At 39.0% G+C, this 16,870-nt stretch overlaps 1 protein-coding gene across 1 annotated transcript in view; it reads right to left on the reverse strand.

The window, feature by feature from the left end:
* Nucleotides 1–16,870, reverse strand: part of LOC307095401 (adhesion G-protein coupled receptor G4-like) — a gene marked incomplete at both ends in the record, with an annotated part of 116,952 nt that overhangs the window by 18,746 nt on the left and 81,336 nt on the right. Inside the window, 3 exons of the mRNA XM_079764607.1 lie at nucleotides 9,009–9,176; nucleotides 10,075–10,176; nucleotides 15,857–16,137. Of these exons, the coding sequence (XP_079620733.1) occupies nucleotides 9,009–9,176; nucleotides 10,075–10,176; nucleotides 15,857–16,137 (551 nt within the window). The remainder of the gene's footprint in view (nucleotides 1–9,008; nucleotides 9,177–10,074; nucleotides 10,177–15,856; nucleotides 16,138–16,870) is intronic.

The following is a 16,870-nucleotide window of genomic DNA, read 5'->3' on the forward strand; positions in this document are numbered from 1 at the left end:
CAGTGTGGTGGTTGCCAGAGGGAGGGGGGTGGGGGAAGAAAGGAGTCCTAGTATGAGGTGACAGGAGAAGATTTGACTTTGGGTGGTGGGCACATGGTGCTATATACAGATTTTGTAACTTAGTAATCCACACATGAAACCAATATGTTCATGTTGACTAATGTCATCCCAATAAAATTAAAAAGATTCCCTGCTAGGAGACTACCCCTGTGGTTTCTGATTTGTAGACCTGTATCTATTTTTAAGCCCTGTTCTTTAACTTTCCTATAAATTTCTTGAGTTCTCAAAACCCTTTCAACCATTTTCCTTTTCTTTAGGTAATCAGAACTAATAATATTGTCAGTTCAAAGACATTTGGTTTCTGTTCTGGCAACCTTGACTGAAATATTGTGCTTGGCACTGACAATATAGCCGTCAACAAGACAGATAAGGTTCTTGTCCTCATGAAGCTTAAATATTAGTGAGAAACAGGTTTACTCAGCACTAATATAAGAAACTCTAGATTAAGAAAAGCCAGCCATTGCTTTCATATAACTCATGTACTTTAGACTATTCATTTATTCATTCATGCACACAACAAATGTTTATGACATGCTGATAATGTGCTAGACATTATCAGTATGAATTTAATCCATTTTATTTGTTTTGCCTAATCAATAGAGTTATAACTAGGTCCTTCCTCCATTGCTCCAAACTCCTTATGTTACCTAAATTCTTTAAAGTCGGGATCAGAAACATACCCATTAACCATAGGCCTGAGCTATTGAGGTTATAAGCCTTATCTCCTTTTACTCTTTTACTCTACAGCCTTCCCATATCTCTGGGTCCAGGGAAGGTAGGCCATCACAGATGATCACTGTCATCTTTGGGACTTCTGAAAAAATAGTAAGGATTAGGGTCTTGGGCAGGAGCTTCCTTAAACTTGTTCCAGAGAGAGTTTAGTACTAGTCAGTGTTTCCAGCTTGCCCACAGGATACCTGAGTACAGCAGAGAATAAATAGTTAAAGCCAGTACCCTGAAAGCTCCAAGGGGCTTCGTAATTTTATTGATTTAGTAATGAGGATTTGCTTGTGGCATTGAGAAATGGACTCCTGCCTTACCCAAGCTGTCCCCAAAAAACCTGGAATACCCTACCCTCAGTCCTGACTAAATACTGCAACATGTACTGCTGGTGAAGCACTTCTCTTCCACCAAATCCTTGTTTTAATCATTCACTATTCCAATGTGTATATCTGGTCTCCCAAGGTAAACAATAAGTTGCTGGAAGTAATAGCATAAGTATGATATTTCTGAATCTTTCTCTTCATGTCAGGGCTCAATGAATGCTTGGGAGTTGATTGTTGATTGAAAGCAGCCCGAAGGTTCTAGGGTCTCTTTTCCATAGTCAGTTGGGTCTGTCTTCACACAAGTGTCAGCCATTTTGTGGGTCTAGGAAGAGCAAACCAAAGGATGCCTGAAAGATGTTTCATCAGTGTTTTCCCTACAATTTCAAACTGTCACCTAACTTGTGATAAACCCATGTTTTACTAATTATCAGGAGGAGTCATGACAGGAATCATGAACTTTTCTATAAAATTGCATTTCTATTCTTGACAGCATGTCAGGTCATTAGAGACAGGCTGTATGGTCATCAATCCAGCAGCAGCAGAACAATCAGAGTCTTATTAATCTTTGAAAATAAATACAATCAAGGGCATTTTCACAACCAAAAATGATCTCCCAAATCAAAGCACATGCAGAGGTATATATCTTCCCCTACAAAAAAATTACACAGAGCCCTATGGGAAACAAAGTAGTGGGATTTCATCAGAGCAAAATTTCATAGGCAAGGGGATTGACTCTGAGGCAGATAACCAGGGGCCTACGAGTTACATACATTTTTATGTTTATGGGATGGCAGAGAGGACAAAGAAGAATGTAAGAACTTTATACCAATGACAGGTACTAGTGTCCCAGGCTATTTAGTAGTCAGTGGCAAATCTTATTTAAAGGATTCAATATGGTTCCCTTCATAGGGCAGACATGTTGGGTGAGGCCATGAAGGGATGAGAGGTGGGTGGGGTTGGAAAGAGAAAGGAGCAAAAATATTGTGTTTCAGCCCAGCTGGCGTGGATCAGTGGTTGAGCATCAACCTATGAACCAGGAGATCCCGGTCAAGGCACATGCCTGGGTTGCAGTGCTCGATCCCCAGTGTAGGATGTTCAGGAGACAGCCGATCAATGACTCTTTCATCATTGATGATTCTATCTCTCCTTCTTCCTTCCTTTCTAAAATCAATAAATATATATTTTAAAAAATAAATAAAAGTATTGTGTTTCACAAGAAACAATGGTAATAAATTACCTAACCCTACAACTCAAAGAGTTAGAAAGACAGCAACAAGAAAAGCCCAGTGTAAGCAGAAAGAAAGAAATAATAAAGATCAGAGTGGAGATAAAATGAAATAGAGACCAAAAAAAACAACAACAAATAAACAAAAAAAGATCAACAAAACCAAGAGCTGGTTCTTTGAAAGGATAAACAAGATTGATGAGCCTCTAGCCAGGCTCACCAAGAAGCAAATAGAGAGGACCCAAATAAACAAAATCAGAAATGAAAGAGGTGAAGTAACAACCAATCCCACAGATATACAAACGATTATGAAAAAAATACTATGAACAACTCTATTCCAACAAAATGGACAACCTAGATGAAATGGACATATTCCTAGAAAAATACAAGCTCCCAAAACTCAACCAAGAAAAATAAAAAAACCTGAATAGGCTGATAACGACCAAAGAAATTGAAACAGCAATCAAAAATATTCCAGCAAACAAAAGTTCTGGTCCGGATGGCTTTACAGGGGAGTTCTACCAAGCATTCAAAGAAGAACTAAAACCTATCCTCCTCAGACTATTCCAAAAAATTTAAGAGGAAGGCACACTCCCAAGCTCTTTCTATGAAGCCAGCATTACCCTAATCCCAAAACCAGATAAAGACACCACAAAGAAATAGAACCACAGGCCAATATCCTTGATGAACATAGATGCTAAAATCCTCAACAAAATTCTAGCAAATCAGATTCAGAATTACATTAGAAAGATCATACACCATGACCAAGTGGGATTTATTCCGGGGATGCAAGGATGGTACAATATCCACAAATCAATAAATGTGATACATCACATAAATAAACTGAGAGACAAAAATCACATAATCATATCAATTGATGCAGAAAAAGCATTTGAAAAAATTCAACACCCTTTTTTTGATAAAAACTCTCAACAAAGTGGGAATAGAAGGATCATAGCTCAACATAATAAAAGCCATATATGACAAAACTTTATCGAACATCATACTCAATGGGCAAAAACTAAACTCATTTCCCCTAAGAACAGGAATAATACAAGGATGCCCACTTTCACTATTCCTGTTCAACATAGTACTAGAAGTACTAGCCATAGCGATCAGACAAGAAGAAGAAATAAAAGGCATCTAAATTTGAAAAGAAGAAGTAAAACTGTCCTTATTCGCAGATGACATGATACTATACATAGAAAACCCCGAAGACTCCATCAAAAAACTACTAGACCTAATAAATGAATTTAGCAATGTAGCAGGATACAAAATTAACACCCAGAAATCTATGGCCTTTTTATACACCAATAATGAACTCACAGAAAGAGAAATGAAAAAAACAATCCTATTTACCATTACACCAAAAAAAAAAAAATTAAGATACCTAGGAATAAACTTAACCAAGGACATAAAACACCTGTACTTGGAAAACTACAGGACATTGAAAAAAGAGATAGAGAAAGACATAAACAAATGGAAGAACATACCACGTTCATGGATTGGTAGAAAGAACATCATTAAAATGTCCATACTACCTAAAATAATCTATAGATTCAATGCAATACCTATTAAAATACCAATGGCACATTTCCAAGATCTAGAATAAACTCTCCAAAATTCATCGGGAATAAAAAAAGATCCTGAATAGCCACAGCTATCCTGAAAAGAAGAACAAAGTTGGAGGGATCAAAATACCAGACATCAAACTATATTACCAAGCCACGGTACTCAAAACTGCCTGGTACTGGCACAAGAACAGACATATAGACCAATGGAACAGAATAAAGGACCTAGAAATTGACCCAAGCCATTATACTGAATTAATTTTTTTACAAAGGAGGCAAGAGCATACAATGGAGTCAAAACAGCCTCTTTAATATATGGTGCTGGGAAATTTGGTCAGATACAGCAAAAAAAAAATGAAACTAGATCACCAACTTACATCATACACAAAAACAAACTCAGAATGGCTAAAGGACTTGTACATAAGATGGGAAACCATAAAAATCCTACAACACTCCATAGGCAGCAAAATTGCAGACATACGTTGTAGCAATATCTTTACAGACACAGATCCTAAGGCAAGAGAGACTAAGGAGAAAATAAACAAATGGGACTACATCAAAATAGAAAGCTTCTGCACAGCAAGAGAATCCATCAACAAAACAACAAGAAAGCCCACTGCATGGGAGAACATTTTTGCCAATGTTATCTCCAATAAGCATTTAATCTTCAAAATTTACAGGGAACTCATACAACTTAACAAAAGGAAGATAAACAACCCAATCAAAAAATGGGCTAAGGACCTAAATAGACACTTCTTGAAAGAGGACATTCAGAAATCCAAGAGACACATGAAAATATGCTCAAAGTCACTAATCATCCGAGAGATACAAATCAAAACAAAAATGAGGTACCACCTCACACCTGTCAGAATGGCTATCATCAACAAATCAACAAATGACAAGTGCTGGAGAGGATGTGGAGAAAAAGGAACCCTTCTTCACTGCTGGTGGGAATGCAGACTTGTGCAGACATTGTGGAAAACAGTATGGCATTTCCTTAAAAATTTAAAAATGGAACTGCCATTTAACCCAGTAATACCACTTCTAGGAATACATCCAAAGAAAACAGAAACAGCAATCAGAAAGGATATATGCACCCCTATGTTCATAGCAGCACAATTTACAATAGCTAAGATTTGGAAACAGCCTAAATGCCCATCAGCAGATGAGTAGATTAGAAAACTATGGTACATCTACACAATGGAATACTATGCTGCCATAAAAAGAAGGAATTCTTACCATTTGCAACAGCATGGATGGAACTGGGGAAGTGAAATAAGCCAAGCAGTGAAAGAAAAATACCACATGATCTCACTCATTTATGGATAATAAAGAACATTGTAACCTGATGAACAAAAAGATAGATACAGAGGCAGAGAATCATCAAACAGACTGTCAAATTATAGTGGGAAACCTGGGGCGGGTTGGGGGAGGTTTAAGAGATCAACCGAAGGACTTGTATGCATGCATATAAGCATAACCAATGGACACAAGACACTGGGAGGGGGGTGAGGGCATGTGCTCGGGGGCGGGGTAGGGGAGGCGGGGAAAGTCAATGGGGGGAAAAAGGAGACATATGTATTACTATTTGTAATACTTTAAACAATAAAAAAAGTATTGTGTTTCACTATGCTAGATAATTTATAGACATAATTTTATTTAAGCCTTACTTTAGCTCAAGGATGAGTATACTATTATTATTAATTTCCCCAAGTCTCACATCTAGGAATCTGTCACATTTTTGTCAAGAGCTAGGATTTGAACCCAACCCATCTCTGTTGTCCCCACAGCTCACTGCACCATACATACTCACAAAGGTAATGGGGGATTAGATGTATGATACTGAAGCCCAAGTGTTTATCTTTCTTTCTCATTTGAAGGGTCCAATGGTCTTTATATTTATGTATGTATACATTTATTTATTGCTTGAAGAGGTAACGTATTCTCTCAGTATAAGATTTGAAAGATATAAAAAGGTATAGGATTAAAAGTAAATCTCCCTTCCTTTCCTGCCTCCGGATACCCTGTTACCCTTCCTGAAGGCAATGACTGATACCAGTCGCTTGTATATCCTTCCAGAACACAAATACAAGCAGCCTGCCTGGCTGGGAAGCCTTGGTGGCAATATTTGAAATGGGATTAAGAAGGCCAGCTATCATGCTAGTGTAAAACAGGCACAATTTATCTTCAATGCTCACTCTGTTGCCTTTGGGTGACTCTTCTGGTCTCCATCCCCTTACTTTTCTGCTTACCTTGACCTGTCCTTTCCTCCTTAGAGAGAAACTCCAGCTTCAGACAGTTCCTGTCCTGTTACATTCCTCATAACCCTGCTTGCTGTTGCCTCACGAGCTGCCTTGACCGAGAAATTTATCCCCACTAGAGAATTCATGGGTGTCTGTGAATTGATGAGCTACCCTTTTCATAGAACATGTTTCCATTTTAACAGGGGTGTTCAATCAAAAGAGTGACTTGAATAATGGAGATTTCAGGTGCTTTGTCATGACAGACCAACAGGGTAGTGAGATTTTGTTTGTTTGTTTGTTTGTTTGTTTGTTTGTTTTCCCCAAAAGGTACAACCTTGTGGTTCTTCCTATCTACTTCCTCTGTGGTGTCATGTCAACTGGGTATTCAGAACCTTTGGCTACCTGAAATTGTTTGATTCTCAAGCAGTAAGAACCCTGATCTGGATTTTTTTTTCTTTCAAGAGCATGTGGACACTCAGAGTTTTTGAAATAAAATCTCTAATGCTAAATAGACATTTCTCCCTTAGTATATCATAACTATAAACTCAAATATTACCTAAAAAAGAAAGAAACCACTATAACAATAAATAGGATAATTATTCTGACTTTTAATATTCACTAAATGCTATCTCATTCTGCTCCTTCCAAAATAATATTTAGAATATGAAGTTGGAGCAGATGGCTTCACAAATTCAACATTTTCTCCAATATGGGGGTAGGGAGAGTAATGTATTTCTGCTTGGATTTATTGAAGGAATCTTTGTTTATGAACGGAATTCATTTTGATTTCCACAGGTAATATTCTTCTCACACAATGAGGCACAACATCACAACTCAAGGGAGAGCAACAGTAGGAATCTTCATCATAGTTATCTGTATTAACAAACAAAAAAAAAATAACATTTTTTTGTTAAAAATTTGAACAAAGTCCTCGTGGCATTGGGGACTTTGCATATAGTAAAAGTATAAGAAATTTTTTTCTAATGTAGAAATAAATATAGGAATTAGAAAGGAAGTGAAAGTTGTGGTGCTTTCCTTGGATAGTTTAATATAAATCCAGGGTGAATTAATTCATCTTGACAACACTGCTTAGGCAATTACAACTGCATATGTTCTTCATGCATTGTGAATAACAAGCTGTGTTATTCACAGTAACCTTAACCTAGGGGAGGATATGCACAGACAAACCTCGGAGGCCTTCAGAAGAGTCAACATAAAATGATAACACACATACATATACCCTCCCATGAATTTAATATTCTTTCTCTGAAGGTTTATTCCTCAGCCTGAGAGTGTCTACTGGTACAGAAGGCACAAGTTTTCACTCTGTGCTAATGGAATCAAGTTTCTGGCTGCCACAGTCTGATGGTAGCATCCAGATTGCAGTTTTAGAACCTGAGCCAAAGAGACTGGACTACCTGCCGCACTGGCTGAGTTACTTCTTCGGGTGCCTTAGTTCTCTGAATCTATTGCTTGGTACAACATTAAAATCCTGGATATGGGATATGCTAGTGCTCCCCATAAGAAAAATGTGTACAGTTGATTTGTATATTTGCTAATGAAACAATATCCCTCAGGGACAGCAGGGGAGCCAATACTAGCCAAACCCTTTGCAAAAATGATTTTACCCAGTCAGCTCCAACTATTATCTACGAAAGAGCTTCCATAACCCCTGCCTTCTATATGCCATAACTCTCCAGTGCCTCCATATGAGCATCATAGCATATCTACAAGCTAGCTGGCCAGAGTTTGATGGATGCTTTTGGTCAAGGAAAAAGTTTTTTATAGGCACCAACATTTCCATACAGAAATGGAGACTGAGACTCTGTACACTAGACCAATTAGTTAAAATGGAAAATAGTGCTTCCTCACACAGTCTTGTATTGAATGTAGAGAGACTGCAGCTCTGAAAGTAATATGCCCAAGGACACAAAGTTAGTGACAGAGCTGGGACTTGAGCCAAAGCTTTCTGACTCCTAGTTTGATGCTTAAACAACCCACCATACTGATTCCAGATTGGCTACAGCCATTGGAAATAAAACTGTTGTATGGAACCAACATAATGAAAAATATAGGTAGAAAAAGCAGTTCTACAGCCAGCACTGAGAAGGTGGGAGAACGATTACAGCCAGACCATGAATGGTGTTCTGTGATTGTTCTGTGATTGGAGTATACTTTGGTCTTTAAGAAAGCAACCAGAGGGCACTGCACCATCATCCAGCTGAAAGCACAGAACATAAAGTCATCACAACATCAACTTGAGTTCTTAGGTTCTTGCTCACTTTGCCTTTAGACTGTTTCCCTATATTTTCCCTTCCAAAACCCATCTCCACCTCAACATCTGTCTCTGTACATAGAAATTTGACTTTCCTGTGGAAGAAGGTGAGCATCTAAGAGTGTTGTACAGCTCAGTGGGTATTCTTGGTAGAATGTGGCGAGCACTAGCCTGAGATCCAGGACACCCAAGTCCTGGTACCAGTTCTCTCTGTTGATAGGCTGAGTGACTGTCCATAAGACAGTTTTCTTTTCCTGCTTAAAGTTCCTCATCTGTAAACTGAGAGGATTGCACTAGACAACATCTACATTTTTTTCTGTTTTTAGTAATCTATAAGAATCTGTTTAAATTACCCATAGCTTTTTTTTTTACCTTCAGTCCATTCTCTCTGCCATTATAGTTTAATCACCCACCAGATTTGTACATACAAAGTGCTTCTATATACACTTTCTCAGCCAGCTCATGTATATACGTGCACCTGTACTTTTAGTTTTGAGGAAGAAGTATATCTCAAGACCACATTTGTGGCCTCATATTAATTCAACATCTCTGAAATATAAGTATAAGCAACACAGCCTTTTCTCTTACCACTTGGGAAGCTTATTTCTGAAGGAGTGCCTTGTGCAGAGCCTACATTTTTGAAAGTAGAACTAGTTGTAGTTGGCTTGAGGGATGTTATCAACAATTTGTGCTCGAAGGTTTTCTTCAATCTTTCCTGTTTATACCCAACATTTAGTTCATATCTGCTGCTCCCATCTGAAATGACAATAAAAAACTTAAAAACGTAAAACTCATCCAATTCTATATTTTAGATGGCTAAATTTACCTCAAAATCGTGTTTAAGTAATCTAAATCCAATGTACAGAGTGTTTGTTCTGAGTACCTGAAGTAGTCAGATTTTCCATGAAATTATAAAAAGCAAGTTTGAATTGTAATATGTGGTACAGGCAGAGCCAATTCATCTACCCAGGATACTTGCTTTTCCAAGTGCCTGGCACAATGACTAGCAGGTGACTGACATGCCCAGCATAAAGGAGTAGAATCTTTGAGTTCAAGCACTGCTTTTCCTAAAGGAGCTTCGCATTGAGATTGACAGAAGCTGCCTGAATTGGATGGAAAAGCCTTTTTATACATAGAAAATCAGTTTGCCTGGACTGGAGATATTCCCAGAGGCTTCATCAGAGTCCACTACATCTCCTACTGTGCAGGAAGGGCCATCGGTACATCAAGGCAGCCCACTAGCCAGGCATCTTAGGGATGTTGACAAGTTCTCCACCTGCACTCTTTGCTTCCCACATTCACTCAACCCAGTGTTGGCTATGGGACAGAAAGCCCCTGTGACACAGTGCCTGGAACACAGTAGACACTCAATCAATGTTCTTTTAATTGAATCAAGACTCAGGTGACAGCAAGGAAAAGCAATCCAAGGAATCTGGGCCAAAAGAGAAGCTTCAATTAGTTAAAATATGGCCCAAATCACATCTTTAACCTGACTTCATTAATCTCAGCACAGAAGTACAAATTATTTTCATGACATGGAGACAGCCTCCATTTTTATGCTAATGCTTCATGAACTCAAGTAAGGAGACAAGTTAATCTGATTCGTTTTATAAAACCTATAAAATTTAAAAATGGACCCTAACTGGCATCTTACCAGAAGAGTTATCCAATTGCAACCGCCTGCAACAGAGGTGAATCTGCCACTGCTCCCGCACACTCTCCTTCATCACACAGTGGAACACAAAAATGAGGAATCCTATGACAAGAGAAGAAGGTCAGTCTTTTTCAGCTTCTTTCAATAGCTGTCATCAATGCCCAGAATCAGGTCTATTCTTCTCACCGTAAATACTCCTAAGGAATCAGAGGGTCATCACTGACTTTGAACTCATTCATGTTTCTAGCCTCCCTGCCAAAGGCAGTGATGGCAAGAAGACCTGTATCAAGATTTTATGTCAACCAGTGTTTCCCCTGGGCTGCTGTCCCTCCTAGAACTTGAGAGATCAGGTCTGCAATGGTAGCCAGGCTCTGAAATTACTTTCAATGATCACCACACCCTGGCAGTCACATCCTTGTATAGTCTCCTTCCACATTGTACCAATAGTATATGGCATAAATGATGGCATGTCACTTCCAAAATTAGGTTATAAAAGACATTGTTTCCTCTCTCTCTCTCTCTCTCTCTCTCTCTCTCTCTCTCTCTCTCTTTGTCATCACTCACTTCAAAGGAAGCCAAGTATTATGTCTTCAGGACACCCTGACAGCCTTGTGCAGAGGCCTACATGTGAGAAACTAAAGCTTCTAGTCCACAGCCACGTGCACAGATTATCTAGACCTGGCTGACAGATTGACCAACTGTAAAAGTTCCTAGGCCACAGCTACCCAGCTAAGCTTCTCCTGAATTCCTTATCCTCAGAAACTGTGTGTTTGCTCTTTTAGGCTGCTAAAATTTGGGGGTAATTTGTTACACACAATAAGTAACAAATACACACTCTTTTGCACAATTGCACTGTGTGGAGACCATAAATTTGGTGTCCTAATTTTCCACTGCCAGCCTTTATTTTGCCCTGCAAGTGGCATAGGAGTGCTGAAGGTATCTACCAGCAAGATTGGCCATTTCTCATCCCCATACTCTGAAATATCTCCTTGGAAGATAAAAGTGGGATGTAAGATGATCCTGACTACAATGCCCTGGAAGGCCAATTGGATTTCCTAATGTTTGGGGGTGTAATGGGCAGAAATAACTCTTGTCAACAGCCTGACTTTTATTAATGGTCCATGCTTAAAAGTCTTTTTATTCACAAAGCCTTTCCAGATGCTTCAAACTGAAACTCATCTGTCCCATTTCTGAATTCTCATAGCACTTTGTTGTAATATTTGCCACTTTGTTGTAATATTTGCTATGTTTGGTTATATTATTCTCCATGTATTATCAATCTCTCTACCTAGCTGTAATATCTTTGAGGGCTGAAGTATCTTTCATTTTCATCTTTACATCACTTCTACCTTTGCCTCTAGTGCTATGTGTAGCAGCTCAATAGATGCTTGTTGACTTGAACCTCAAGGCACTTGATACACAAACTCTCACAGCCTTCTGCAACCTTAGTAATACCTTCTTGGGCCTCAAAATATTTATTTTGGCCCAAGTGCAGTTTGGAAACTTTTGTTCTCTATACAAGGTTTGGTTTGCCACTTCATTGGGCAGTTGTCCTGAAGAGAAACAATTAGTGATGGATCAAAGATGTCTTAACTCATTGCAAGCTGAGCATGAGTCAACAGTAAATGCCCCCAAAATTCACTTCAGCTAGGGCATTAGTGGGAGTAAAGAATCTTGATTGAGGCAGGTGAGAGTCTCCTGCCATCTGCTCCGGTTTGGTCCTTCCTCCTACCAGTATCATGCTCAGATTGGGAGACTTTGTTTTAAAAGCATAATGAAAAATGGTAGTCTTCAAGAATACTTAGGGAAAACAAGAATAAGATGGACTTGAGGAAAGGCTGAAAGAGCTGAGGTGTTGTATTTGGATAAGAGAAAACTTGGAGTGGGTAATATAGGGTGGGGAGAGATGATAGCTATAGTCACAACTACCCTCTGAAAGGGCTGTCATGAAAAGGACAAATTATATTTGTTTTGTGTGGTTGCCAGGTTAGAACTAGAAACAATGGGAGGAAGCCACAAATAATAATGTAGTAACAAATCACGGCTAGTGTTAATTCAGCAATGAGTAGACCATAGGCATTGTACTATTAATCTAATTTTTATAGATGAAATACCTCAGAGCCCAAGAAATCTAGTAAACTTGATACAGTCACAGAACGGATGTTGAACTAGCAGCATCAGGACTGAAGACAGGTAGTCTGCCTGCAAAGCCCAAGGGCTTAACCACTAAACACACTACTCTCAGGAAAGGATGGCCCAGATAAATTTCAGAGCTGATTACATGCTACAGTGGCACTAATATACAATATAAATATATTTAATGAACTTGTTGTATACCTTAAATTTACACAATGTTATATGTCAAATACATTTCAATTTTTAAAAAGAGAGAAGTTAAATGTTCTGCTGTGTGGAATAATGAGCTCTCAGTCTCTGGAAAGTTTGAGGCAGAGGCATGTCACTTCCTGTCACCTTATGGCAAGTTGGATTGGGAAGTTATTGGTTCCCTGATTCCAGCCCTGAGACTTTCTGATTCCAGGTGGGAGGCAGCAATCTGGAGGCTAAACGGAATGATAAATCTCACCACTTATCCTGAGGGCTCTGTCTCCATTTGTAACCAAACAAATGTGGTGATGAATCAAGCATCCTTTTCTGAGCAGCAGCCACCTGGAAGGTGGTACAGCAACTTGATGAGAGCAAACCCTAGTCTCAGAGCAGGTAAAACTCCAGATCCAGCATGAACAAGGGGCAACAGTGACAACAAGCACCTATTACTGCTCTGATTTCCTGCATGGAGTTTAAGTTAGTTCTCAGACTTAAAGGTTATTCTATGAATTCCAATGAGCTGCCTGCCATCTCTCCCTCTTTGCCTGACAGCCTTCCTTTTTCTTTCCAATAACAGATTGATCTGATTACTCATTAGACATAGGAATGAAGGAAGATGTCAGGTTTTTGTCAACTGCATTTTTATTTGTGCACCCGTCTTTCAGAAATGGCTCATGATGACAATACTTTTTCACACCTGACCACAGGGCAACCCCCTTCAGCTAAAATTATGAACTTGCCATCTGTCTTTTAAATGGCTACATTGTTCACTTGCTTCACTGCATTCTTGTTTTGAGTATTTGGAGAGAGAGAGAGAGAGAGAGAGAGAGAGAGAGAGAGATTTGTGTTTGAAACTCAGAGCTCTAAAAACACCCTCTCTTCAACATGGCACATTCTCTTTTGCAGGCAGGACTAAGAACTGCAAACTCTTGGTGCTTTAATGACATAAAGCATATCTAACAGACAGAGACAGCTTGGCTCTGTTGATGTTGGATCTATGGGACTTTGGTTTTAGTCGTCAGGAGAACCCCAATTAGATTGTGCTTCTGCCCATGTAGGCTTCCTGCTTAGACACTACATCCCTTCCACAATAAGAATGGAACACTTGCTGTTTTGAAAACACTGCTCCCCCCTTTTTAAGTTCTAAACTGCTTTGCTTTCTTGTTCTTTTGTCAGTTTTCTTTCCTTTAAACCCCTCTTTTTACATAGTGAGTGCATTTCTCCTCAGAATGAGTGACCCAGAGAGAAGCCTGGAGTTAGTGCTGAGGAAGAAATCTGCACAGGCATCTAGTTTCTAATTTACTTTTTTTGTACATTCTAGACCGAGTCTGGTTAGTTCTTAAACCATCATAATACAGAGACCAGGGTAATCTCTGTATAGTTCAGGTAGTTATGTAAAGAGGTAAAGTATAAAATCATCACCACAGCCTCAGTCAACAACCTAGGATACAATCAAGTGCTGATAGCCTCCAAGGGAACCATGTGAGAGTGGGGTGGAGAGCTCACAAAAATTCTGTCCTCACTATAAGAAACAATAATAATGGCATGTGAAGGAAGAACAATACATTTTGTGTCTTTTCACAGTCCAATCAGAATATGGCTATATATGGTTAGCATAATCTGGTGGGCCAAACAGTTTCAGTTGATACACTTCATTGCTGAAAAATGAAATGGTTTCTTGAATCATTAGACATGATGGAAAAAACTATGTCTTATTCCAGATTGTTTCCCAATTTCCCTGTAGCACCTTGCAAATGTTTGCATACCAATTCATATTTCCCACAATTCCTCAGGGATTAATAACCACAATGACAAAGTGTTCTGAAGTTTTTTAAATGCTGGGCTAAAACAAAAAATTTTTTAATCCTCACCCTTGATATATTTTTGACTTCAGAGACAAGAAGGGAGAGAGACACACAGAGAGAAAGATCCATGTGAGAAACATTGATCGGTTCCCTCCCTTAAGCGACCTGACCAGAGATTGAACCCAAAACCTAGGTATATGCCCTAAATGGGAATTGAATATGTAACCTTTTGGTGTGCAGGACAATGCTCCAACCAATTGAGCTACCGGCCAGGGCTAAAACAAATTTTTTAAAAGTATTTTCCCCCAACAGAATTTCTCAGAGCTTTTTAATGTATACTGTGCCATTTCAAGAATGGAGACATGTAGTTTGCTGCATTTCTCAAACTACTTTGACCATAGATCCCTTTTCCTCCTGGAGCATCCTATGGAACCACCAAAAAAGCATTTATCAAATTAATAAATAGTTAAAAGCACTAACTCAATGAACTGCCCAAGTCGACTCACAGGGCCCTAGTCAACAGGGGCCAAACTTAAGCATACGAGCATGGGGCGGAGTTTGAGACTTAGAAATCACTCTGCATGCCTCTTTCTCCCAAGATTTTTTAATAGGCAAAATCTGGTTAAAGTGAACATCAACACTTATTCAGAGGTATATTAACAAGAACCCTAGCTTTTACTTCTAATGTCATCTTTGGCCTACCATTTAATCACTTCATTATCATTTGTTTTCCTTTCACCAGAAAATAGGAAGGAGATTAAAGAGCTACAGAGCCATTAGTTTAGAATAATCTAATACAGCCAGTTTTGGCAAATTTTTCAAGTTTAATTTGTAGTAAAACCAAGACTAGAACCTTGCCCTCTTGCCTTGACTGACTACTCTTTGCTCTTCACCTTCATTCCTCTGTGACTCTACAATTTCCTGGCCTGGCTCCTTTTTACAATGTGTTAGGATATCTAATGCAGCCATAGTTTATGAGGTCAAACTTTTAATGTTTCACCTTGGCCAGTTGCTCAATCGTTAGAGCGTTAGCTTGAGGACCCAAAGATCACAGGTTTGATTCCTAGTCAAGGGCACATATCTCAGTTGCAGGTTCGTTCCCTGCTCCAGGGTTGCATGTGGGAGGCAACCAGTTGATGTGACTCTGTCACATTAATGTTTCTCTCTCTCTCTCCCTCCTCCTCCCTCCCTTTCACTCTCTCTGAGAATCAATGAAAAAGAATATCCTCAGGTGAGGATTAAAAAGTTTAATGTTTCTACTGTCCAGTAATTACTATGTTCAATTGGATAGCGCACTTCAAAATGTCAACACAAATGTAAATCTGTACAATTACCAGAACAATGTGTTGACATATTGCTATAAGAGGTATTACCAATTGGTGTTTGTTATAGACATTGCCAACTAGTTGGAGTTGAGTTAGAAATTTGAACTTCTTTTTAAAGCCCTGAGAAAGAGAGACTGAGCTATTTAATGAAGTCTTAACATCTAGCTAATGTTTCTAATGGCTGTATGTCAACTCATTGACAGCAGAGACCTCTTGGAGTATCTTTCCTTCCTTTGAATCCCTGAAAGATGAGCTTATTTTCCAAAACAGCAAAAGCTTTGGTGGAGGCCTAGCTAGCCACAGAAAAAACAAAGAAGCAGAAGTTACCTTGTAAAGTATTAAAAATGGCAAAAAGATACAAGAAAAGGATCCTCAAGGGTCCCCAGGCAAAAAAGGCAAACCCCCAGGTGAGTCCAAGTAAGAATGTTAGGCTTGTTGTGCTTTTGAGGTCATATAGGATCATCTTCCGCCGTGTCTTCTGGCTTTGGGATTTCATGGAATTCAGTTGAGCAAGAACAGTGCAGAACATGGAGACATTAATGAGAAATATGAGGCAAAAATAAGCCACAACTGAGATGTAAAATAGAGAATTGTCTTTAATCCAACAACTGTAAGAGATAAAACAGAGAAGACCATTGTGAGGTAGAGAAACATAAAGTCACATTTTTCAGTGAGACTCTGAAGATCCTCTAGTTGATTTCATTCCATCTGAGAAGACCTAGTTAACAGACCTCACTAATACTCACTGGGGCAGAGCTGGGAATCAAATATCAATCTCCTAAACCACAGTCCAGGTTTCTTTTCAGTGTTGAGCCAGAAATCCCAGAGGATTTTATGCCCTACATATGCAGAAACCTCTCAGTCAAATTCCTGAGGAGGATATTCTCTTCCTGAACAGCACAAAAATAAATTATGTATTTCCTCCAAAAGTGGCCCTTCCCTTATACCTGAGCTTTTATTTGCAGGATAAATTTTGCTTTGCACGATAAATATCACAGTTAAAAGGACATGAGCAATGACTGGCTTTTCTTTCTTTCTTTTTTTTTAATGACTGGCTTTTCTAAATGTTATATCAAACAGTGATGAGCTTATCAGAGTTAATGAAAATCCAACAAAAGGAAACAGCTCTGGTTGTATTACTTTAAAGTAAAATGTATACTTTAAACTTCCCACAACAGCCCTAGCCGATTTGACTCAGTGGATAGCACATTGGCCTGTGGACTGAAGGGCCCTGGGTTCGATTCCAGTCAAGGGCAACATGCCCAGGTTGTGGGCTCCATCTCCAGCAGGGAGTGTGCAGGAGGCAGCCAATCAATGATTCTCTCCCATCATGGATGTTTC

This window comes from Cnephaeus nilssonii, assembly GCF_951640355.1.
Source record: "Cnephaeus nilssonii genome assembly, chromosome: X".
NCBI lineage: Eukaryota > Metazoa > Chordata > Mammalia > Chiroptera > Vespertilionidae > Cnephaeus > Cnephaeus nilssonii.